The following is a 27,102-nucleotide window of genomic DNA, read 5'->3' as shown; positions in this document are numbered from 1 at the left end:
TAACACCCCTTTCCTCTAGGGTTAGGAATGCGAATAACTTGAAAAATTCAATGAGCCAGGTACAATAGGATTCTATAAACATTAAAAAATTCTGAATCTCAATAATGAAATTCCCTTGTAGCAGTGTTACTTCAAAGCCATAAAGTCACATGTTTCCATGAAATATCAAAAAGAAACTCACTCATAGTAAAACTAAATCTAGTCTTGTCTGTCAAAATTGTGTGAATGGCCGAATGAATTCTGACCTTTGAGTGATCTGTATATTATACATCAACTTTACAAGATAACTGTACATGGAGAGAAAATAATCTACGAATGATTCTAGCAGTCTAGCCCTATATGGAAACTATACTCTGTCAATATGCTAACTGTACAAGCCTAAGTAAATTAAGGAAAGTTGAAATAAGGAAAGAAGAATAGAAGAAGTAAAGCGTAAATTAAGGAAAGCTTTGCTGTCCATTGACAGCTCCCCTCAAGTTGATGCGGGTTGATTGACAAGCATCAATTTGCTACTTAAGAAGCAATGTCGATGGTGAGTGAGAGCTTTGGTGAAGATATCAGCAATTTATAGTTCAGTGGAAACATGTGGAAGAGTGATAACACGAGCTTCAAATGCTTCACAGATAGAGTGACAATCGACTTCAATATGCTTCGTGCGCTCATGATAGACAGGATTGGCCGTGATCTGAATAGCACTCATATTATTAGCATGTAGAGGTGTAGGATCGGTCTTAGAAAAATCTAGCTTAGCAAACAAACCTTGAAGCCAAATAATTTTAGAATAAGCAAGAGACATCGTCCGGTACTCAAGATTCTGTAGATGACTTAGAGACTCTATCTTGCTTCTTACTCTTCCAGGAGATCTATGCATCATCCACCTAAGAACACATACCAACCAGTGATGGAGCGACGTGTATCCGCACAACCAGCCCAATCAGTGTTGCTATAAGTAATAAGACGATGAGAATTGCTTGCAGGAAAGAGTAAGCCACAGGCAGAAGTGCCTTGAACATAACGTATGATCCTACGAACAGCAGCCAAATGTAGATGACGAGGAGTCTGAAGAAATTGACTAACTTGCTGTATTGCAAAGGAAATGTCTGGTCTAGTAATGGTGAGATAGACAAGACTACCCACCAAATTCCGGTATAAACTTGTATTAGCAAGTAAGTCATCCTCTTCCTTGCGAAACTTGATATTCAATTCCATGGGAGTATCAACAGAGGCGGCCTCCTACAGACTGGCTGTAGCCACCAGGTCACTAGCATACTTCTGTTGGTTGAGGGAAATACCAGATGGACTATGATGCACCTCAAGGCCAAGAAAATATGTGAGAGATCCAAGATCTTTCATATAAAAGGACTCGAAGAGATGAGTCTTGAGCTAACCATGTAAAGCAGAATCAGAACCAGTGATCACAATATCATCAACATAAACCAAAAGAACAATAATACCTAGGTCTGATTTCTGTAGAAACAAGGAAGTGTCATATTTGCTTTGATGGAAGGAAAATTGTAATACAGTATTTCGAAATTTATTAAACCAGGCCCTCGGAGTTTGTTTGAGACCATAGAGGGAGCGATGAACCTTACACGTGTGAAGTCGCAGAAGAAAACAATCCCGGAGGGGGCTTCATATAAATACACTCTTTAAGATCCCCATGAAGAAAAGCATTTTTGACATCCATCTTATGTAATTGCCAATTATTTGAAGCAGTAAGAGCGAGGATAGTACGAACAATAGTCATCTTAGCCATAGGTGCAAAGGTCTCTTCATAATTGACACCATATTCTTGATTATTCCCAAGTGCAACAAGCCAAGCTTTGTAACGATCCAAACTTCCATTAGATTGAATCTTGACTGAGTAAACCCATTTGCAACCCAGAGGAACAATGGTGGGAGGACAAGGCTCAATGTCCCATGTGTGATTGGCCTCTAGAGAGGCAATTTCTTCCTGCATAGCTTGTCGCCAACAGTCATGCTTGACAGTGTGGGAGTAGCATGTGAGAATATCAAAATTGGACAATGCAGCAGTAAGAGCTGAAATAGAATGGTTAGAACTGGAAGAAAAAAATCCATACCTATCCGGATGTACAGACACTAGTGGAGAGCGACATACCAAAGCCTCTGTTGGTGCTGCAACTGACTGATTCTGGAGCGTGGTAGGATCAGATATCGGGTGAGCCACTGGAAGAGACTGTGGCCGGGAGCGTCTCGTATACATAATACCTAGTTTAAACTGAGAGCTGACTTGATGAAGATCTGAGAACTGCTACTCAAGGGAGGGGAGAACCACAGTAGAATGGGAAGGCATAGAGGACACATGAAAGAAATATTGATTTTCAAAGAAAATAACATTCCTAGAAATGCGTGTACGATGTAATGTAGGATCATAGCAAACAAATCACTTTTGAGACACATTATATCCCAAAAATACACATCTAATAGATTGAGCAGATAATTTGTCACTCATGAGGAGGTAAATGAACAAAACATACACAACCAATGGTATGGAGATTATTGTAACTAGGTTGCTTAGCAAACAAGCGGACATAGGGAGACTCCATGTGTAAGACTTGGGAAGGTAAACGATTAATCAAGTGAGTAGTAACTTTCAGAGCCTCAACCCAGAACATGGATGAGACAAAATATTCTAACAAGAGAGTACGTACCACATCTAGGAGATGACGATTTTTGCGTTCGGCTACTCCATTCTATTGTTGAGTAGCGGGACATGATCATTGATGAATAATACCTTTAGAAGCCAAGAATGTCTGAAACTCAGTAGACAAATATTCATCACCAGAATCTGTGCGTAATGTCTTAATAGAAGTAGAAAATTGATTGTCAACATATGCTAAAAACTTAGTGAAAGTACGAAAAACCTTAGATTTAGAGCGAAGAAAATAGACCCTAGTAAATCCGCTATGATCATCAATGAAAGTCAACATAATATTTAAATTTTTCATGTGACCTAACCGGGGAAGGTCCCTAAACATCACTATGGATAAGATCAAAGCAGTGAGAAGCTCTACTAGCATGCAAAGGAAAGGGAATAGTTTTGCTTTTACCAAGTTTGCTGGCATCACACTCAAGCGATAAAGAAGAATGTTCTTTATTACCAAGAAAACTAGAGTGCAATACATGAGATACGATCTGAGTATTGGGGTTGCCTAAACGACGATGCCACACCATACTAAGATTTGGAACATTATTACAAGCAAAAGACCTAATAGAAGAAACTGGAGAAAGTGCTGGAATAGGCAAAAGTAGTGGAAACAAGCGCCCCACTTTAGGTCCCTTTGCGATCGGCTCCCTCGTTACCTGGTCTTGCACAACACAACCATCACTGGAAAAATTAACAGTACAATTGTTATCAACTAATTGACCAACAAAAATAAGATTCGTGAAAAGCTGAGGAGCCAGAAACATATCAGTAAACTTAGAAGAGGCATCTTCGACAGTAGCTATTGGCAAAGAACTGCCATTGGCAGTCTGAATAGCAGAATGACCAGCGTAGGGTCGAACATGACATAGAGCAGTGAGATTATTCGTCATGTGATTAGAGACCCCCGAGTCCACGTATCAGAGTTTAGTAGAATTGTTACCTTGAAACCCCATTGCTGATAATGCTGTAATTTGCATCTGTTGCACCATTTATGGTGTGCAGTAAGTCGCTGCAAGAGATGCAGGAATAGAGGAAGCACCTGAAGAAGAGTCATGTGCTGCAGAAGTCGCTGTAAGAGATGCAGGAACAGAGGAAGCACCTGAAGAAGAGTCATTTGCTGCAGAAGTCGCTGTTGGAGGGGTAATAACAAAAGTTTGAAACGCTTGGGCCTGAAGATTCTGGGGCGAATACGACATTCTTTTATAATGTGACCCTTCTTCTTGCAATAAAATCAGTATTTCTTAGGACAATTGGCAGCAATATGCCCATATTCATTGCAGCAGAAACACTGCAAGGTTTTAGAATTCATAGGTGGTCCTCGTTCTTGGGCAGCATAAGCCACAATTGTCGTCCCTGAATTGCCATGAGATTGCTCCATAATAGCTTGAGTACTAAGACGTTGTTCTTCGCGAAGTAACTCACCAAAATAAATATCAAGGGAGGGAACAAGAGATCTGTTTAGTAGAGAGGAGCGAACAGATTCATATTCCAGGCATAGTTTCATAAGAAATTGATCATGACGGCTAGTCTCGTGAAGATTCTGAATAGTTGAAAGAGTGGCAACAGGAACATCCACTGTAACCAAATCAGTATATTCATGCCAAAGAGTTAGAAATGCCGAGTGGTAGTCTTGGATAGAAAGACTACCATGTTGAAACATGGCAATTGCATGTTCTAATTGAAAGCGATGAGCATCATTATCTTGATGATAAATCTTGTTCAAGTAATTCCACATGGATTGAGCGGAGCGATGAGCCCGCAAGTTGGTGACAATATGTGGCTCCACCAAACCAAGAAGCCAAGACATGATCCGAGCATCAAGTACAGCCCATGAAGAAGAAGACATTGAGGGTAGGTTTGGGAGGTGAGATGAGAATTTTGTGTTTTGTTTGAAAGTTTAAAGTATTGTGTTTTAATATTATTATTATTTTGAGATTTGAAAAAGGTGAATTGAGATTTGAAAAAGTTGAATTGTTTATTATATTTTGTATGAGGATTTGAAAAATGTGTAATAATGAGATGAGATGAGATGAGAATTTTGTGTCTCATCCCACCCTCCAAACCTGCCCTGAATCCTCATATTTATCAGGATGAGGTGCACAATCCATGCCATCAATATGGCCCCAAAGATCTTTTCCCTTGAGAAAAAGTTCAAATTGAAAAGCCCACGTAGATTACTTTTTGCCCATAAACTTGACACAAACAGGGGTAGAGTTCATTGCAAATAAATAAATCCTGAGACAAAGCAAAAAAAAAAAAAAAAAATTAATTCCAGAAGACCAAAATAAATTGAGATAAGAACCTTGGATGTGTTTGAGAGATGAAGCAAGAGGTATGAAACACTTTTCAGTAGAGTCCGAGAGCCACAACTACACAGAGAAGCCAAAATAAGACCGAGATAGCTGTTGCGACAACCACAAAGGCACTGACGTGCTGAGAACAACCAGAAGAAGCCGAGAATCCCACCCAAGGGTGTTGCGACAGTCACGAATGCATAGAAGTGCCAAGAACACCTAGACGAAGCTTACGGTGACAGTCACGAAGGCACGTAAGTGCCAAGAACACCCAATCGAAGAAACACAATTCCGGGAAGGTGAGGAATTCACGTTGGACTCACAACAGAAGGCGCCAAAACTAAGAGAACACCTAGTCGAAGAAACACAATTATGAGAAGATGAGGAATTCACGTCGGACTCACCACAGAAGGCGTCGAAACTAAGAAACCCACAAGCCCGAGAAAAAAAAATCGAAGGAGGCACAGTAGTTAGGAACCTATTCTTGATACGATGTCAAAATTGTTTGAATGGCCGAATGAATTCTGGCCTTTGAGTGATCTGTATATATATCAACTTTACAAGATAACTGTACACGGAAAGAAAATAATCTACGAATGATTCTAGCAGTCTAGCCCTATATGGAAACTATACTCTGTCAATATGCTAATTGTACAAGCCTAAGTAAATTAAGGAAAGTTGAAATAAGGAAAGAAGAATAGAAGAAGGAAAACGTAAATTAAGGAAAGCTTTGCTGTCCATTGACATTGTCCTCATTCTCTATGAGCTACTCCTGGCTTGTAGACCTATCGTTGAACTCTTCGTCACTTGGGAAGGTTAAAGCAAAAGAAAACAAATAGTAAGTCGAATGCTCTGTAAGCAATACATCACACATTAAATATCACGTTAAATTAAACAAGTTTTCTTTTTTAATTGACTTTCATAACTATAACATCTTGCATACATATTATCCATGCAATCCTCATTGCACACGATTACGCCCTAGGTGCTTGGGTTGGCAATCTTAAAGATCCTAGGTGAACTGAAGTGAGTCATTCTTGGCGTTGCCATCTGCCTTGACATCAGTCATCAGTTTTCTGTTGTCGGTCATCAAACACTACACAACAATGTAATCCTTTCCTTTTCTTTCCTTTTATATTCCTTTCTTGCATTCATCAAATGGGCTAGTAGAGAACAAACTTTACATTACACGACTTAAAACACAACATTTCAGAAAAAGAGCATTGCATTTGTACTAGAGAGCTAAAAGACATGATAATGTTTGCTTACACACTTTAGAAAAGTATACAAAGGTGGTTATATTTACTTACTGCTCTTGGCTTCACAAAACTAGTAAGAACGTTACTTAGCAACGTAATCAATCATACAATTGTCAAGTTTGCTTGAATACCTCTCAAATGAGAGTTTCCGTATATTATATAAACTGCCAAGCCCTAATTACAGCCTGCTAATCATCTGTAAAATAGGAAAGAATAAAGCAATACAAGAAAGGAAATAAAACTTAAGTTGGCGCCTATACACATATATACAACTACTACTATTTACAGCCATATATATTTACTGCCATATATAGATATCATTGACAACAATGCAATACCATCTGAGTACCGATACAAACTTTACTTAATGTTGTTTTCAAGACTAAGGGGTAAAATTGACTTCTGCTCCTCTACGGACCCTTTCAATAGCAAAGCAGCTCTATTTCTTTTTTTTATAAGTACAAAACAATTCTGTCTCTTTTCACTGAAATGCTTAAACAGCGCATACAAGGTGTGATTCTAATCCTAAGTCATGCAATGAAGGTTGTTCCCATGTGGTCTAAAATCTAGGTCTCAGAATACTCAAAAGAAACCCTTACTAAGGCTCTTAGGTTGCTGTGAAGGTCATAAAATGGCCTCAATGACAGCCATACTGGTAGGCTCCAAGGTTCCTAAAGTCAGCCCAACCCTTGTAGCTGTTTGCTGGAATTTCTAGCCACTGGAAGCAAGGGTATTCTCCGTAAAATCCCTATGTTTAAGTTATACTTGAGGTGTTTGGGCTTGTAGGAAAAGTATCTTATAAGTGTTTGGGCCTAGGATTAAATTTGTGTTATGTTTTGACTAAGTAAGACCCTCAAGGTGATTGTAGTGCTGTCAAATACATGGCTGCAGCTTTGTCATGTAATTCTCTCCTAAGATGCCATGCACTTTCCCATCGAGCCATACTGTGTGCTGTGTGTGTAGTTAGAATTTCATGTGCGCATGCTTTTTATCGTTATCATGCCTTACTAGAGGAGAAAAAATAGAGTTCTAGTGGCTATTTGGGATTTGAGTTCTTAATGAATTTATCATGAAAGATTAAATCTTGCACTGACCAAGTCAAGACCCTACAATCACCTAGGATTCAAGTTGTGTAGTGTTTTGACTAAGTGAAGACCCTAGAATCAGCTTTTCCAGGTGTTGTAGTGCCGTCAAATACACGGCAACACCTTTATCATGTAATTACTCTCCTAAGATGCCATGAATTTTCCTATCGAGCCATACTATGTGCTGTGTACACACTTAAGAATTTCATGTGTGCATGTTTTTTTTTTTTTTACCATGCCTTACTAGAGAAAAAATAGAGTTCTAATCGCTATTTGGGATTTGAGTTGATGAATTTGGCATGAAATAATAGATCTTGCACTGATTTTCATGACAAAATCATTCAATGAAGATGTAGAAATCTATTAGAAGGTTATTAGAGATCTAAACTTTAACTTTGATAAACTAAGGTGCAATTTGGATAGTGAGATGAGATGAGTTGAGATAGTTTTAGATGAGTTGAATAAAATGTTGTTAGAATATTATTTTTTAATATAATTATTGTTTTGAGATTTGAAAAAGTTGAATTGTTTATTATATTTTGTATGGAAATTTGGGAAAGTTGTAATGATGAGATGAGATGAGTTTGAGTGATTCTTGAATCCAAACTGGGCCTAAGAAAACTTGAAGAAAACTCACCTAAATGACCAAAGGGGCAGCAGTAAGGGGGATTGTGGCTGGGGTGAAATAATACGGTTTATGGTCCTTTTTATCAGAAAAAGGTTAGGTTTTGTTGGGAAACCTCAAGGCTGACAAAAATATGGTTTTTAAGTCAAAAGATTTTGAGCTCCTAGAGTTTGACAGCTAGTCTTAAAGAAAAAGGGTCCTAAAATCTTGTATTTATACCTAAAAAAGAGGGTTGGCAGCAGAGTGGCACTCCTACTCCTAGTAGGAATTGATTTTTTCTACGACACTTTTAAACAACTTCTAAATCTTCTAGGAAAAATCTGGCAATGCTATTTTAGGAAATGTTGCCCTAAACTTTAGGCTTTATCCCTATAAATTAGGTGGTGTCAAATTTGATTGGTCAAAAGGAGTCATTATACAACAAGGATTTCTCATTTTTCTTAGATTCTACTGGCTATTCCTATTGGGAAATGGATTAGGCCTTGAACATAGACTGGGCCATGTTACACCTTAATTCAATGCACCAAGCTACTTTTCTAGTACTTCTTTAAAGCCCATAAGGTAGTCTTACAAAAATAGTAATAACAATAATAACGAACACAATTACGAAATTCCTATTTTACCCCTTGAATACAATCTAGGTTGTGATAGAGGATGTCAAAGATTTAAGGGGGATTGTAATAACACGGATTGAGTATAGGAGGGTGGTGAATGGGATTCCACATCGCCTAGATGGAGAAGTTATGCTATATAATAATTCAATGGGACTCTAATTGTTATTTTGATTAGTCCTTTTAGAGTATAAGCCTAGATGTGACTTGGGCCCTCATTTGGCTATTACAACTTTGTGACTTTGAAACCAATATCTAGTATAGCATAATCACATATGAGATATTAGGGCTTGAGTTCCCTTCATGATATTGTGATAGCCTGGTAAGTTTCATTGTTTGTATGCTTGTGACATCTTTCCTCTGTACATTGTGTCTGGATTTTGCTTCATAGCATGAAAAATTTCCTTCTATCCTTGTCCCTTTGAGGGAATGAATGAGATTGTGTGGTAGAATCATTGCTCTCACTCATATACCCCTAGGAGTTGGCTCAAGTGGTAAGAGCCTTGGTCCTACTGGTATGCTTCCTCCATATCTAAGTTCGAACCCTTGGGTGCAAGCAATTTGTAGGGGTCATCGGATTGGGAGAATTTTTCCTTGAATTACTCAAGGTGCACTTGTTGGAAACATGCCGAGGGCCTATGCACCCCTTTGATTAGTTGGGATATTGTTCCAGACACCCAATGCCAATAAGAAAAAGAATCTCACTTCTCTCACTCATCATACACATGCACACACACTCTAGTTTATATGTTTGTCCGTGTTTATGATAACATATAGAGCTCAATATATATCACACTATACAACTTTCTGAAATGTTCTTGATCCAAAGCGATTTATCTAAAAAAATTGAAATCTTGATCAATGTTTAGATTTTGATCACATGATGTTCAAATGCCGTCACTTGTAAGCTTATTGAAGTTTCTAGAAATTAGTTCTAAATTCTGTTCTGTTTTGAAGATGGTGGAGAAAAATGAGTCAGAAGCTATATGGCGTATTGCTGCATTACAAAAGGTTCTTAAGGAAGTTCATTCCCTTTTCCTAATGTTTCATGGATCCATACGAGCATTGCTTGAGAAAGAACCTGCTGGAGGATTAATTCGAGCTCATCTGCACCCCTTTATGATGGATTATCTGAGAGGTACATCATCAAGCACTTATATGCTGCTAAATTACCTAAATCTAAATTTCTTTTGTCTATAGTTAAAACTATTTCATGGTGAGTCACTAAATTGTCAGCCTGTCAAAAGTGGTCTCCATTGGATAATTGCTGCTGGGGTAATGCTGAAGTTGCTGTATCAAATGCTGTCTCCACTGGATTTGTTCTACCTACGTAATGCTAAGGTTGCTGTATCTCATACCTTGTAATTTTTCTCTTTGAGGCAGATTTCCTTTTTGGCAAGAAACTCCTGTTACCATCATTCCGTGACTGTTTAAAGGAGCGTGGAACTGTGCAGATGCTGACTGTAAGTAGGGAGGCTGCAATTGAAGTTCAGGTACGTCTTTAAAAAATTATGTTCATTAGTTGTACGTCTTTCAAAAACTATGTTCACTAAGACTTTACATTAATTTCCCTTTCTACCTGAAGTAGCTAACCAAAACCTCTTTTTTCTATTTTAACCAACCATTTTTCTAGAACACCATCCAACAGCTTATCCAAATTTCTCCCTATTTCATTGAAGATATAAACAAATGACAGTATAGAGAGAGATAAATGACAGAGATATATGGATGAAAGGAAGAAGAAGAAGAAAAGAGAGGTAGAGAGAGAAATTTATAAAAAAAAAATTATGCATTGATGAATAGTGTCAATCTACATTGGTATTAGTACTGTAATAGAAAAAGCATTTGACATTTCCTTTGCATAATCTGATGGAGACAGTTTTGACGATTGCTTAGTTATGTTACATATAGATGCAAAATGCATAACCCATTGGGAATGCTCTAATACTCTCTCATGAATATTTGTTTTCTGCCATGTGGGTTGCTTAGCTGTATTTAGATGTTTATTTGTTTGACATGTTTTTAAGGCAGATTTTTGTCTGTTGTTGAATGATTTTCATACGAGTGCTTTGTTCATCATCAAACATATGGGTGCTTTGTTGGACAAGAGACTTTGATTTGCAGTAGTGGATTTTGTGATCTGTTATAATTATTAATTGAATAGAATCGCGTATTTCCTAACAAGAGGCAGGCCTGAAAAACCGAACTGTGGGTAATGTGGAGAGCTTCTATGTCTAGATTAATTTTTACCCTCATGTGGTAAGGGTGGACATGTAAGGGCGGCCAGAAACCCACTGGCATGGCCTCCCACTTAAATCACAGTTTGATCCCATGGTAGTGTGTTTCTATGCTAGCCTCCCAAGTGGTTTAGGTTCCATGGTTGAGTCCTAAGGGCTCTGCCGTGGTGTGGTTCCCCCGTCATAAAAAAGGCCATTTTTAATATTTAAGTTTCATTTTAATTTCTTAACTATACTTTTAATGTTAGGTTAACAACAAAATAACAAATTAAAAATAGTAAGTACATACTAGGTAACAAAAAAAAAAAAAAAAAAAAAAAAATATAAACAACTTCACTAGATTTCTAATACACATTACAAATACAAACCAAATTTTCTTAAACACCAATGCACCTTTGGATCAATTGGCAACACTTTGGTTTCTCATTAAGAGAACCAAGGATCGAATCCCCCATCCCCCATGTATCAAAAAAATAAAAATAAAATAAATGTTTTACAATTACAAAACATAAGATAAATAAATATTCTTGATTCTTCACTCTTCAATGATTATGACATTTGATTCTGTGTTCAACTTTCTATAGAAACATAGATAAGAATTAAACGTCAAATATTAGTGACTTTTGATGATGAAAACTACTAAAATTAAATTAGAAAAACAAATGGATATTGAATGAATGTCAAAATAATACCCGATTCTACCAAGAAACTCTCCACATTATCCATGGACTCTTGAATATCAATTGGAGTCAACAGATGTTTCAACCAATGGACAACTAAAGGCCTCAACGTTTCTTGGAGGCAATGAACTCCAAAAAGTATCAAGCACACGACCTCCTGTACTAAATGTTGAATTGGATGCAACCGTAGAAACAGTCATGATCAACAAGTTTTGTGCAATCCTCGCAAGTATAAGATAGTTAGCCTCATTAACTTTCCACAAAATCAACATGTCAAAAAAAGGGTTTCGGGCCTCACAACCATCTAATAAATACTGATCCACCTCTGTTTTTGGCAACAGTAGATCCCAAGGTGGATGATGCTTGATCACACTCATCGTACCATAATGTCTCAGCATTGCCATTACCATCATCTATGATTGTAGATGTCGGAGGGGGCTCATGTTCTCGGCTAGTCATGGTAGAACCGAATGCCACATTATACTCTCCATACAAATCCACTAATAGCTGTCTCACACTCGACACCAACTTTTCAGCTTGAGTCTCATCATGACGTTTTTCAAGTGGAAACTAAGAAGCCCGAACTTTACTTGTGGATCAAGCACAACTGCAATCAACATCAACAAACTTAACCTACCTAATGACCCCCAATATTTATCATATTTCATTCTCATGCTTGTGGCCATGCTCATCAAACAGTAATTATCATTCTGGCTTAGCCGAATCAACTCTTTTTGGAGTTGACAAATCTGAAAACTAGTGTTGGTCGTGACATACAAAAACTTAGAAAATATCCTAGTCGCATCATAAAACATTTTTAAAAAGCTTACAAACCTGTCTCCCACTCCTTGGAGTCCAAGTGTGTCCATCAACAAAGTAAGAGAGGAAATTGTAATTCTCACTCTCCATCTGCCTGACAGCCTTATTAAACTTCTCAGCTGCCTCCAACATTATGTATGTTGAGTTCCATCGATTTGGTACGTCAAGAAACAATATTTTTTTACAATCAATTTTCTCTTTTTTTGCACATCGTTTAAACTTCTCTAATCTTGCAAGAGAGGAGAGCATGTATCTGACTGCATTTCAAACTATTGTGATGGCATTATTACACTCCCTCGGACTCTCAATTCACAATAAAGTTTAAAATATGAGTACAACATCTCATGGGATTTGGCAAAAGGCCGCAATGTCGGGTTGCTCGCCACACGAGCAAACACCTTTGTTTGACAGATGTCATATTTAGAATTATGAGTACCAGAGATACTTAACTTGCCAAACAATAATAATATCCATAAGTCACATCCACACCATTGTTAAAATATTACAAACTACAAACTTGTTCATTGCCCAAATCAAGTAAATATTACAAATCTCAATATCTTAATACGGACAGACCCCCAAAGCTATTCCTCAGGTTGCACTAGCTGAGGCCTCCTCCTTATATCCTACCTCATTTTCTATAGCTGCATCAAAACATAGGGTTACGAGAAGCAAAACCGTAGTGAGACGTGAGATTTCGAGGAAATATTAGTAAGTTATAACCCATAATAGTAGCTATAAATGCAAGGTATGGTGATGTATATGAAATAATGAATTTTAAGTAAAACAAAAGAAAGAACATACATATCGAGGCAGCAGCCTTCATGCAAATATAATAAACATAATTCACTATAATAATTTCCAAACACCCAATGCCCAAAGCATCACATAATCAGCAACATGAAAACCATCAACACTCGACTCGAAATCCAATTCAACAACATGAAATCCATCTTACCAACCAAATCCATTTATTAATGAGTGGGCTATAGTCTCCCCTATGATATGGCTGTATGCACACCCTGGCTCCCTTCGCTGCACCGCAGGTAACGACTGCGTGTACGATTTTGTATCGACCGACACTTGGTTTCTTGTCCTGTTCTTGACCATGGCATCTTCTAGCCTCCGCAAGTTGAGAGGCCACGGATTCGACCTGGGAGCATTACCATCTCGTCTGAGCCTGTTGTTGCCCGACAACAACCCAAGGGACATCACTCAATTCTTTAATTCTCCCGAATAACCAGAGAAGTTCCATCGAGAAATTTTCCCATCTCGGCTTGGGGTCTTGATCCACTCACCCACCTAGAAAAAGCATATTGAAATAGGAAATTTGGGACTTTTTACCAAATAATATCAACCCTTTAACAAGAAATCCAGTAAATCATACTAGAGTATCATGCATGCGAAAAAAAAAGACATGAAAGTATGGGGGGAAAAGATGCGATTGTAACCTAGTGTACTCACAGTCATTATCTGACATTTCTAGTGTTCTCATAGGAAAGGACCTACCTTTGTAGTGAGTTTTCACTAAAATGCGTGTTGATGAGTTGGTCTCACTTGGTTCGTTGTAGATTCTGAAGTCTAAAACGTGAAAGTGCGAGTTTTCCCTTCAAAGTTAGATTTTTTGCCTTCACTCGAGGTTTAGAGAGAGAGAGAGAGAGAGAGAGGGAGAGAGAGAGAGAGAGAAAATGTTTCTCTTAAGCTTTTCGGAAATCCCAAGGTTTGAAGGAAGAGTTTATTGAGGCATGGCACCGAGCATTTAGTCTATCACGAGTCTCACAGTTCTCCATGTAGGTTGGCTGGTAAATCGGCGAGTCCTCCTTTGCCCAGGTGTATGTTGGATGGAGGGTGTGTTAGTGACGAAAAGGACATGCTTTGTGTTTCTTAGAATTTCAACCAAAGAGACGAGGAGTGTTGTTTGCCGCTTGTGAATGTCGCCCACATGGTGGAAGGTTGCTGTGTCTGGTCAGCATATTTGAGCTTGTGACCTTTCTTTCCCAGGCATGTTCCTTGTAGAAACATTGCCGTTTGAATGTGATCTATTTGCGAGGTTACCTATTACTCTTTGAGCAATCCCATGTTATTTCCAGGGCACCCAATTTTTGTACCTCGTTGTCCGTTGCTCGCCTCAAAATGCATCCGCGCTACATGTTGCTCCCCTGTTGCATTCCTATTGCTCGCATGCATTGTTACTCACCCGAATACCTCCATTTGCTTTCAAATTTGCTCGCCTTATGCATCACCTGTCCCATCTTTTATTCACCCGATATAGAACTCGAATCCTTTTCGTCGCCTTACTTTTGCCCACCAAAAATGGCACTTCATTCATTAGTCACCCTTTTCCTGATCCTTTGCCCTCCTAGGGTGCGCTTGCCTGAGTACTTCTCGCTTGATGCTTTTGCTCGCCTTGTTTGTTTGATAGGTTTTTCTCTTGTGTCTAGGACAACGAGTCTCTTAGTCTCGTATGTGGGGAGTTCCTACCTTTATAGAATGCGGTTCTCACACACACATTCCCTATAAAAAAACCTTCTCAAATATTAAATTGCAAGATCATTCGAGGCAATTTAACATACCTTCAAATAGTCTTCCCTCGTTGATTAAGGCCCGATTTGGATACAAAAGTCCCCCCAACTCATCTCATCTAATCATTACAACTTTTCCAAATTTCCATACAAAATATAATAAACAATTCAACTTTTTCAAATTCCAAAACAATAATAATATTAAAAAATAATATTCTAACAATATTTTATTCAACTTTCACTTTTCATATCAACTTATCTCATCTTAACTCAATATACAAGCCTCTCGTAAGAATTAAAAAAAAAATTTAGGACTTTTTTGTGCAATTTCCAATCCCTATCAATGATATGTGTGGTTAGACACACAACTAAGATTTTGTACTAATATCCATGTAACGGTAGTCAGTGAAATCCTCATGCCACCATCTTTAAACAATTTTTTGAGTTTTCTCTTTTCCAATGCAAACAAATTCATACAATCTCTTGCAACCGTGATGCGGCATGACACTTTAATTCGAGGTTCAAGAGATCAACACACCTTTTTAAACCCTCCGAGAATAAAACCCTAACTAATCCTAGGGGTGTACAGGCCCTAGGCAAGGAGTTTTCTGCAAGTGCACCTCGGATAATTCAAGAGGAAGTTCTCCTAATCTGATGACCCCTAGGAATTGTTTGCTCTCAAGAGGATTTGAACCTTAGATATAGAGGGAGCATACTACTAAAACCAAGGCCTTTATCACTTGAGCCAACCCCTAGGGGTTGATGTTTTTTGGTACCTATCCAAAGGCCCACGTTTATGAGGATTTTTGGGACATGCATGCAAATGGTTTTGCATGGTTGAAGTCATGTTCCTCTTTGAGTGGCAAGTGTACATATTTCCACAATAGTTACACTTAGCCTTAGGCTCATCCACTGGACAACCCTCCATCTTCTTAAAATGGTTCCAAACAAATGACGGATCCTTCCTGTTCCGTTTCTTAGGAAGTGGACAAGTACTATAGGTAAGGGCACTCTAGGGTCCTGATGTTTGAGTATCTCTCATTTCATCTTCCAAGTTTATGATTGGTTTGTTTGAGTCAGCATCAATTGAGTTAATGAAGAATAATCCATCTAACACGTGAAAGACAAAAGTAATTACAAAACACAAACAAAACAGTGGGGGTTTATAGCCCCATGAAAGTTTTACCTTTCAAAATATGAGCTATAGATACTGTTCGAGAAAGGAGCGGCTAAACAAAACAAAACAGAAAACCACAACTACACAATAGCTAGTTTGCAACATGACAAACAGTACAAAAAAATCATAACAACATCAAAACAACATCACAAAAAAATCATAACAACATGTTCAATGAACAATAATCTAATTTTTAAATTTTTCCATGCAAAACAGAAAATCACAATAACACAGCAGCTAGTTTGCAACATGGCAAAATCACAAGTCTAAGACCCTAAAATCTAGATTCTAGTTCACTCATCTTTCCACAATTTACATCAAAACAACATCACAAAAAAATCATAACAGCATGTTCAATGAACAATAATCTAATTTTTAAATTTTTCCATGCAAAACAGAAAATCACAATAACACAGCAGCTAGTTTGCAACATGGCAAAATCACAAGTCTAAGACCCTAAAATCTAGATTCTAGTTCACTCATCTTTCCACAATTTTCATAAAAACAATTTCACAACAAAAGCATTGAATATGAATTTACTCAAAATTTGTTCTGCTACTTAAAATGCTCTAGATCCCATTCTTCTGGTTTAATATATTCTTTGAAGACTATCATTTTCTTAAAACAATTTATAGGAGTGTAACAGAGTACCACATGCTAAGATTGAGCCTTCATTTACCTGGAAAAATAAACTAAAGCTAGCATATTTGAATTAAGGCAAAACATACATTATTTTTAGCTGATCTCATGTATCATTTTTTGGTTCTTTTTTTTTTAGATTTGCATTCAAATATTTGTTTAAACTTGAGGTCCATTATAGCTATAAACTACCAACCAAAATCTTCCTAAAAAAGTGCCTTACGTATTTACCAGGTTATTTATTTATTATTTATTTTTATATTTAATGGACTCAAGTTAATGTGATGGTGAAATGGCAATTTTATAAATTGAATTTCTTTCAATTTTGTGTTCTCCTATTTGTAACAATTATATCTTGTTTTGCAGTCACTTGTCAGGCTGCTAGAATCTTGTGCTGGAAGCTCACCATGCTACTCGCTGATTTTATTTCAGGACCTGCTAGTGTCCACTACACTCTCTCCTGTATGTATATTCAAGTCCTATTTGATATTGATGCTTTTAGAATACCTATATTACATACAATATATTTCACTGATAACATTGACAGGATCAATAACCAATTCCTGTCAACATAATTCTGCTGGAGATTTTGGTGAAGGGATTTTTTTTCTCGCTCTATCCTTCATTATTAACTATTTTGTCAGGTTGACACCATAAACTTGTTTACGTATGCTGTTCTAAGGTTGACACCACGCACACTTTCCGCTGGAGTAAGTTCTTGGTCCTATTTACGCAAAGGAAGTACAGGATCTTCTGTTGCTGCTGGCTATACATTGGCCCCCTCAGCTTCTGTTCCAGACCAATATTATTGTTTACCGGATACCTCCCATGGTGGAGATAACAACTATCATGTTGTGAGGCCCTTAAAGCAAGACAGGTGGTCCAAAGCCAAGGATGGTTTTCTTGTCACTGACATATGGAGTGCAGAGGCTGGTAGTTCAACTTCTGCCACCCCAACCATTTGGCTCCAACAGACAGGGGAGAGAATGTATCTATGTGCTTACCAGTTTAGGAGCCTTACCTTAATCCTTGTCGTTCCTGTTGCCTCCATTCTTAATGGGGAGCAACTTGTTTCTTTGGTGAAGCAGCAAGTTCTTGAAAATGTTAGTCCCCTATCTGTTCTAATTGTTACAATTTTGTCTCGATTTTGATCCCTCTTTTATGGTTTTTGAAACAGTTTAATGACCTTAATGATTGCCCTAACTTATTGGGGTCATCACCCTCTGACTGATCCATCTATACTTAAGTATCCCACATTGTTGTTGAAACATATTTAATTTGTTTGGTGAGAATATTTCCTGTGTCCTTTTAGAGCCTTCAGTCTCTTCTTTTGTACCTTGGACTTTTGGACCTTTGTTTGTTTATATAGGGCAGGGTGAGCAAGTGCAAACAATCACATTCATTCTTCTCTTATCTATTAGGGCTTCTAGGGGATTTAGTAACATCCAAATATATATCCAATCATCTAATTAGTTTTACTCGCTTATATGGCATTATGAATACTCAAGCAAGCATGTTAAGCATTCCAATGCAGGCTCAAAGAAAGAATGATTCTGAATTACTCAGCTGTGTGATGTAGATGCACGGCATTGAGCATTGGCATATTTCTAGAATGACCATGGCTGTTAACTCTTGATGGTGAATTTAAATGTTGTCACTTCCTCAGAGGTTTCTGATCATAGTTTTGGGAGGATTCAAATCATATATATTGACACAATTGAGGGAGTAACTGAGTATAAGGCAGAAAATAGAAGGGGATAAAGAAATGAAAAATGTGAAACTAAACATGGAGTTGTGCCTTTTCAAAATGAGTGTTTGTTTTGAAAAGTGAAAGCATCAAGCTCTATGTTTTCCGAATTTTCTCCTCGCCTCCTGATAATACTTTACTGCAACATCCTAGAAGGGTAAAGACAAGACTGAAGTATGAGGTTGCACTGCATATTTATAGTGAAAATGATATTCATCATCCTTTTATCATTCCCCAATGTGACATCAAATGGTTAGTAGATAAGTAAGAAATAGTAAATAGTTCTCTAATCATTTGATGCCCCATCAAGGGATGATGAAAATATGACGGTTAAAAGGATTATGAATACCAGTACCAGAAATGCATCTCCTTCGCATGTGGGTGATAGCTCTACCTGGCGTGCGGCCTTGAATGTTAGCATTAGTCATTAGTATTTCTTCCTTGTTAGTCTTCTGCTTTTCCCATGGAGTAAGAATTAATAATTAGGTTAGTAAATGCTGTGAGGACAAAATAAAGGATGCATCTCCTACTAATATTTCAGATGGAATAAATGACCTTTCTCATTAGTTCGATGTTAGATGTTCATTCTGGAGCTCCTGCTCAATGTTGATCATATTGTTTTTTTAATATATATTGGTTATTTAGTCTTATGCTCATTTGGTTCAGAATTCTCGCTTTACATTTTTCGTTAAAGGTATTGGGGGGCGGGTATGTGTTTAGTTTGTCGAGGGGTTCAATATACTATGTTGGGCCAATTTTCTATCAGCTTAAAGACTGTAAAATTCGGTTAACCGACATATTGTATCCAGAGTCAATAAGCATGTGTATCTACTGGCTGATTCTTATACTCTTTCTTGCTTCAGGCGTCACTGAAGATGCTAAAAGTTGAAGAGAAACTTTCAAAGGGATGGGGTGGTGAGAATGCTTATCATGTTAGTGGGTATCGATATTTACTTGTAGATGTTGACAGAAACGTATCCAGAGCTTCTCCACCAGGAAAGGTTACAACCCTATCAAAGGTAAAGCATCCTAGTGTTGCTTTGTTTGGAGACAGCATGCTTGCTTGCTTCTATATAACATGAGTTCTATTTTTTCTTTTCCATATATTTGTTGCAAGTGTTTTCTAATGCTGGGAAGGGCAACAAATTTACCTGATTTTTGTTCAATTTCTTTTATCGCTATTGGATTGGGATGAAACCACTCTATTGTGTCAAAATAGATCAAAGTTTTGTATAAATGGCTGAATCAATTGGCCTTTGAGTGATCTGTATATTATATAGAAACTTTACAAGAGAACTATACATGGGAAGAAACTAATTGCCGAGTGATTCTAGCATTCTAGCCTTATATGGAAACTATATATTCTGTCAATATGCTAACTGTACAAGCCTAAGTAAAGGAAGTAAAGATAAAATAAGGAAAGAAGAATAGGAGGAAAGAAGATTGATTATGGACAGCAAAGCTGTCCGTTGATAGCCCCCCTCAAATTGATGCGGGTTGATCAACAAGCATCAATTTGCTACTTAAGAAGCAATGTCGATGGCGAGTGAGAGCTTTGGTGAAGATATCAGCAATTTGTAGTTCAGTGGAAACATGTGGAAGAGTGATAACATGAGCTTCAAATGCTTCACAGATAGAGTGACAGTCGACTTCAATATGCTTCGTGCCCTCATGATAGACAGGATTGGAAGTGATCTGAATAACACTCGTATTATTAGCATGTAGAGGTATAGGATCAGTCTCAGAAAAATCTAGCTTAGCAAGCAAACCTTGAAGCCAAATAATTTCGGAACAAGCAAGAGACATTGCTCGGTGCTCAGATTCTGTAGATGACTTAGAGACTCTGTCTTGCAGTAAGGCGAGGAGAATTGCCTGCAAGAAAGAATAAGCCACAGGCAGAAGTGCCCTGAACATAGCGTATGATCCTACGAATGGCAGCCAAATGAAGATGATGAGGGGTCTGAAGAAACTGATTGACTTGCTGTACTGCAAAGGAAATGTCTGGTCTAGTAATGGTGAGATAGACAAGACTACCCACCAACTTCTGGTATAAATTGGGATCAGCAAGTAAATCACCCTCCTCTTTGCTAAGCTTGACATTCAGTTCCATGGGAGTATGTAATGGACCCAAACTGACTACTTCGAGAGAGTCACTCTCCAAGAATACGAGAAGAAGAGAGAATGGTAGAAGAGAGAAGAAGAATTGAGTTGCTGAATATACTTTTCGGTTGTGAGCTTTTCCCTCCAATCATCTTTATTTATACTGAGTATTCATATGAAACGACAGTGTTTAACAACGTCCCTTACACTTTTAGTAAGTAAGAAACGATTGCGTTACAATTAATAAGAAGGAAAAGTGCTAAACGACAACGTTCTACTAACGAAACTAGTAACTAATCCTATACAATACGACATCGTTCCATATCTATTCTTCAAATACAACTAACAACTAACAACTAACACCTTCCTTTTCTGTCTTTAACACACAGAAGCACCCTCATCCACGAACACCTTGTCCACTGCCATAAGCCCTACGCAGGCTGCAACCCTTCCACTCTAGCACCTTGCTCATAACACACCCTCCCCCTTGAAAGCACCTTGCCCACAAGGTGGGGAAATTGTTGCTAAAGCTTCCAATAAGGTTCCCATGTGGAGTCTTCTACTCCAGCACCTTCCCATTGGATGAGGACTTCTACCACAGCTCTGTTGTCCCTCTTAACACTCCTGTGCTCCAAAATTTTCTTAGGTTGAGGCCTTAACTCACCTTGCAAGTCAACTGGAGGTAGGGAAGAGAAAGGTGTGAGCTGGTCTCCAATCTTTTTCTTCAACACAGAAACATGAAAAACAGGATGCAAGAGAGAATCTGAGGGCAAACATAATCGATATGCCACTTTGCCAATTCTGTGAGTCATTTGAAATGGCCCAAAATAGCGAGGTGAAAGCTTAAGATTCCTCCTAACTGCCACAGTTTGCTGCCTATAGGGTTGAAGTTTAAGATAAACCCAATCCCCCACTGAGAATTCTCTGTCAGTCCTGCGCTTGTCATAATAATACTTCATTTTATCTTGAGCAAGAGATAAATTGGACTTAAGTGTTGCCAAAATTTGCTCTCGAGTCTGCAACAATTGGTCCACAGACTGATTTGCAATTAAACCAGGAATGTAGGCTTGAAGCCTAATTGGAGGAGTCCCATAAATAGCTTCAAAGGGAGTCATCTTTGTGGAAGTATGAAAGGTGGAATTATACCACCACTCAGCCAAAGAAAGCCAATCTGCCCATAACTTTGGTTTATCACCAGAAAAAGACCTCAGAAAGTGTTCAAGGCACTTGTTTACAACTTCTGTTTGGCCATCACTTTGAGGGTGATAGGCTGAAGAGTAAGAAAGATTAACCCCTTGCAATCTAAAAAGCTCCTTCCAAAATGAACTGGTAAATGTTGAACCACGATAAAAAACAATGGTTTTAGGTAAACCATGCAGTTTAAAAACATTGTTGAAGAATGGTAAAGCCACCTAAGCAGCTGCGAATGGATGTTTCAAGGACATAAAATGAGCATATTTTGACAATCTGTCCACCACAACCATAATAACAGAATATCCCTTAGAAATGGGCAAACCCTTAACAAAATCCATTGAGAGGTCAGTCCATATTTGCTCAGGAATAGGTAAGGGCGGTAAGAACCCAGCTGGAAGGAGATTTTGGATCTTATTTCTTTGGCAAGTTTCACATTCACAAATAAATTGTTTGACATCATGCTTGAGACCAGGCCAATAAAAATCCACTCTAGCTCTGTGCAAACATTTGTGAAACCAGAATGACCAGCAGCAGGACTAGAGTGCAAGTAATTCAAAATCTGTTGCTTCAATGGGAGAGAGTCAGGCACATAAATTCTGTCTTTCTTAAACAAAATGCCATGTCTTAGCTTGAATGAAGAATTAGAAGTAGGATCAAACTGCAATGCAGTAATTAGTTTGTGCACATCCTGATCTGCATCATAAGCTGCTTTCAACTCTGAGAGCCATGTTGGTGTAGGAAATGATAAGGCTGCCAACTCTCCAAGCTCATCAACCTGATCTCTACGAGACAAGGCATCAGCCTCCTTGTTCTCCACACCTTGCTTATACTCAATAGTAAACTCGTAACCAAGGAGCTTAGAAAGCCATCTTTGTTGAGCAATAGTGCCAATCTTTTGCTCAAGCAAATATTTAAGGCTATGGTGATCAGCTTTGATCACAAAAGCACTTCCTAAAAGATATGGCCTCCATTTCTTAACAGCTAGCACTAAGGCTAGAAACTCTTTTTCATAAGTGGAAAGAGTTAAAATTTTTTCCTTTCAAAGCTTGACTGAAAAAGGCTAAGGGCCTTTGGTCTTGCATCAAAACTGCTCCTATACCAGTTGCACAAGCATCACATTCAATGACAAATGCTTTGGTGAAGTCAGGCAATGTAAGGACAGGAGGGCTAGTGACAGCAACTTTCAACTCATTAAAAGACTTAGTAGCCGAATCTGTCCAAACAAAAGCATATTCTTTTAGCAAAGAAGTCAAAGGGGCAGCAATCTGACCATAGCCCCTAATGAATTTTCTATAGTAACCTGTCAAGCCTAAAAAACCCCTTAATGACTTTAGGTTTTTAGGTATTGGCCAAGTAACCAAAGACTCCCAACTTTTTAGGGTCTGCCTTCACTCCTTCCTTTGAAATCAAATGGCCCAAATATTCTATTTCTTGACATGCAAATTTACACTTCGACTATTTAGCATAAAGTTGATGGTGCTGTAAGGTTTGCAAAATAGTAGAGAGATGATCCAAATGAGATGACATGTCCCTGCTATAAACTAGTATGTCATCAAAGAAAACAATGACAAACTGTCTAAGGAATGGCTTGAAAACTTCATTCATGAGACCTTGAAATGTTGAAGGGGCATTAATGAGACCAAAGGGCATTACAAGAAATTCATAATGCCCTTCATGAGTTCTGAATGCAATCTTATGAATATCCTCATCCCTCATACGTATCTGATGATAACTTGCCCTAAGATCCAATTTAGAAAAAATGGTCGAACCTGAAAGTTCATCCAAGAGCTCATCCACAACAAAAATGGGGTATTTGTCCTTACTAGTGGCTTCATTTAAGGCCCTATAATCGATGCACATTCTCCATGTGCCATCAGACTTCCTGACTAGCAAAACAGGATAGGAGAAAGGTGACTGACTTGGCCTAATAACCCCAGAATTCAAGAGCTCATTTACAATTTTTTCAATTTCTGTTTTCTGATAAAATGGATATCTGTAAGGCCTAACACTGATAGCAGAAGTTTCATTTTTCAAATTAATCTTGTGGTCGTGAGACCTATTGGGTGGCAATCCAGTACGTTCATTAAAAACTTCCTTATACTGCTGCAAAAGGTGCTTCACTTGTTCATCTTGTAATGATGAAGGTTCAATGGAGCTACAAGCAACTATCTATAGAAAAATTCCCTTCCCCAAAAGTCTCAAAGGACTCATCATCATCAATAAGATTTGGCTGAGATACTGTCAAACCTTTTAAGGAAAGCTTCTGGCCATCACATTGAAACTGCATACTCATATTGACAAAGTCCCAGAGAATAGGACTCGATGTAGATAACCATTGAATGCCAAGAACTGCATCGCATCCTCCCAAAGGAAGTGTAAAAAAATCAACTGTGAAAGGTATGCCCTGAATCAACAACGGCACAGCCACACATTTCCCAGTACTATCAATAAGCTGACCATTAGCCACTTTAACACTAATAGCCTGTCCAAGTTGCACATGCAATTTACATCGAGCAGCACCCACAGTGTCCACAAAATTATGTGTATTGCCAGTGTCAATTAAAATTACCAACTTCTTCTTGCCAATAGAAGCAATAAGTCTCATGGTCTTAGGTCCTCCTCCACCTACCATAGATTGTAATGAAATAGAAGCCATCTCAACTTCAACTTCCACAGGTTCAACAACCACCTCACCAATAACATCAGTATTGTCTTCACCACTTGACTCACCAAATTCCATACCTTCTAGTAAGAATAGCTTTGGCCTTGCACATTTTTGACCTGGTTGCCATTTATCATTACAGAAATAACAAAGGCCTTTTTTACGCCTTTCCACCATTTGAGACTCAGAAACCTTATGATAAGGAAGCCTGGCTAAAGGTGAAACTCTCGGTGCTCCTAAAATTGAAGGAGTTTGTCCAGACTTTAACAGACTCGACTCTGGACCAAACTTACTCGAATCAGTAAGTGAATTTCTCCAAGGTTTCCTTATACTCGCCACATATTGTTCTTGAATTTTGGCTAAGCCAAAAGCATCATTCAAAGATGAAGGATTCAGCATCCTAACAGGTAATCTAATCTCATCACATAGGCCACTCCAAAAACAGCTCAATTTGTTTTTCTCAGACAAGCCTTTAATACGATTGGAAAGAATCTCAAATTCAGCTTTGTAATCATTAACTGTACTAACCTACTTGAGTCGAGTAAGTGACTCCATAGGATCATTGTATGGCGTAGATCCAAAACGGATTTGAACCACCTTGATGAAGTCCTCCCAAGAATGAAAGGATCCTGCCTCACTAGCATCCTGAAACCAGACCAAAGCTTCATCATCCATGTGGAAAGAAGCAATGAAAATACGTTGGCCAGGAGGGACCTGGTGATACAGAAAGTACTGATTTGCACGATAAATCCATGGTGATGGATTACCACCACGAAACCTAGGAAAATCTAGTTTAATTCCTCATACAAAACCTCTGTCCACTAGTTCTTTGTGGTGTAGTTCCCCCGTGTCATCCTCCACATCTTCATTTCTGTGCAGCGTTTGTTGATCGTGATTATCTCGATGTCTATTACCAGAATCCTCAAAATCTTGACAAGAAATCTTTGAGATTTGTTGTAAAACCTCCTGAAACTTTTTATCTTGTGTTTCCCTTTCTAATTGTGCCGCCTCGTGCTGCTTCAACAATAAACAAATCGCATCTTCGATTTGTTTTTGTTGTCATTCCTGTTGCTGCCACAAGTGATACATTGAATCAACTATTTGACCATACGAACGCGTTCCTTCTACCATGGCTGATACCAACTGTAAAGGACCCAAACTGACTACTTCGAGAGAGTCACTCTCCAAGAATACGAGAAGAAGAGAGAATGGTAGAAGAGAGAAGAAGAATCGAGTTGCTGAATATACTTTTCGGTTGTGAGCTTTTCCCTCCAACCATCTTTATTTATACTGAATATTCATATGAAACGACAGTGTTTAACAACGTCCCTTACACTTTTAGTAAGTAAGAAACGACTGCGTTACAATTAATAAGAAGGAAAAGTGCTAAACGACAACGTTCTACTAACGAAACCAGTAACTAATCCTATACAATACGACATCGTTCCAGATTTATTCTTCAAATACAACTAACAACTAACACCTTCCTTTTCTGTCTTCAACACGCAGAGGCACCCTCATCCACGAACATCTTGCCCACTGCCATAAGCCCTACGCAGGCTGCAACCCTTCAACTCCAGCACCTTGCTCATAATAGAGTATCAACAGAGGTGGCCTCCTGTAGGCCAGCTGTAGCCACCAGGTCACTAGCATGCGTATGTTGATTGAGTGAAATACCAGATGGACTATGATGCACCTCGAGACCGAGAAAATATATGAGAGACCCAAGATCTTTTTCATATGAAAGGACTCAGAGAGATGAGTCTTGAGCTGGCCAAGTAAAACAGAATCGGAACCAGTAATCACAATATCATCAACATAAACCAAAAGAACAACAATACCCATATCTGATTTCCGAAGAAACAAAGAAGTGTCATACTTGCTCTACTTGAATGAGAATTGTAATAAAGTGGTTCGAAATTTATCAAACCAGGCCTTTGGAGCTTGTTTGAGACCATAAAGGGAGCAATGAAGCTTACACACATGCGAAGTCAAAGAAGAAAACAATCCCGGGGGTGGCTTCATATAAATACACTCTTTAAGATCCCCATGAAGAAAAGCATTCTTGACATCCATCTGATGTAGTGACCAATCATTGGAAGCAGCAAGAGTTAGAATCGTACGAACAGTAGTCATCTTAGCCACAGGAGCAAAGGTCTCTTCATAATTGACACCATATTCCTGATTGTTCCCAAGTGCAACAAGCTGAGTTTTGTAACGATCCAAACTTCCATCAGATCGAACCTTGACTGAGTAAACCCATTTGCAACCCAGAGGAACAATTGTTGGAGGACATGGCTCAATGTCCCGGGTATGATTGGCCTCTAGAGCGGCAATTTCCTCCTGCATAACTTGTTGCCAACAATCATGCTAGACAGCTTGTGAGTAGCATGTGGGAATATCAAAATTGGACAATGCAGCAGCAAGGGCTGAAATAGAGGGGCCAGAAGAAAACCCATACCTATCCGGAGGTACAGACACTCGAGGAGAGCGACGTACCAAGGGCTCTGGAGGTGCTACAACTGACTGGTTCTGGAGCATGGTAGGATCAGATATCGGGTGAGCCACGGGAAGAGATTGTGGGCGGGAGCGTCTCGTATACACAATACCTGGTTTAAAGTGAGAGCTGACTTGATGAAGATCTGGGAACTGCTGCTCGAAGGAAGGGAGGACCACAATAGAAGGAGAGGACATAGAGGATACAAGAAAGAAATGTTGATTTTCAAAGAAAATAACATTCCTAGAAATGCGTGTGCGATGTAAAGTAGGATCATAGCAAACAA

At 38.5% G+C, this 27,102-nt stretch overlaps 1 protein-coding gene and 1 long non-coding RNA gene across 2 annotated transcripts in view; one reads left to right on the top strand and one right to left on the bottom strand.

Moving 5' to 3' along the window:
* Positions 1-27,102, top strand: part of LOC121254627 (vacuolar fusion protein CCZ1 homolog B-like) — a 57,623-nt gene that overhangs the window by 2,271 nt on the left and 28,250 nt on the right. Inside the window, exons 4-8 of the mRNA XM_041154751.1 lie at positions 9,500-9,680; positions 9,926-10,035; positions 16,983-17,078; positions 17,261-17,719; positions 19,227-19,382. Coding sequence (XP_041010685.1) covers positions 9,500-9,680; positions 9,926-10,035; positions 16,983-17,078; positions 17,261-17,719; positions 19,227-19,382 — 1,002 coding nt within the window. The remainder of the gene's footprint in view (positions 1-9,499; positions 9,681-9,925; positions 10,036-16,982; positions 17,079-17,260; positions 17,720-19,226; positions 19,383-27,102) is intronic.
* LOC121254629 lies at positions 7,771-20,669 on the bottom strand. The gene is made up of 3 exons (XR_005938677.1): positions 20,659-20,669; positions 14,805-14,807; positions 7,771-7,918 (listed from the first exon to the last, which is right to left on the bottom strand). It is a non-coding gene; the product is annotated as an uncharacterized LOC121254629 (long non-coding RNA).

Source organism: Juglans microcarpa x Juglans regia, chromosome 3D (genome assembly GCF_004785595.1).
Source record: "Juglans microcarpa x Juglans regia isolate MS1-56 chromosome 3D, Jm3101_v1.0, whole genome shotgun sequence".
NCBI classification, from domain to species: domain Eukaryota; kingdom Viridiplantae; phylum Streptophyta; class Magnoliopsida; order Fagales; family Juglandaceae; genus Juglans; species Juglans microcarpa x Juglans regia.
The sequence above is the reverse complement of the archived record's forward strand: the minus strand, read 5'-3'. Positions and strand labels throughout refer to the sequence as shown.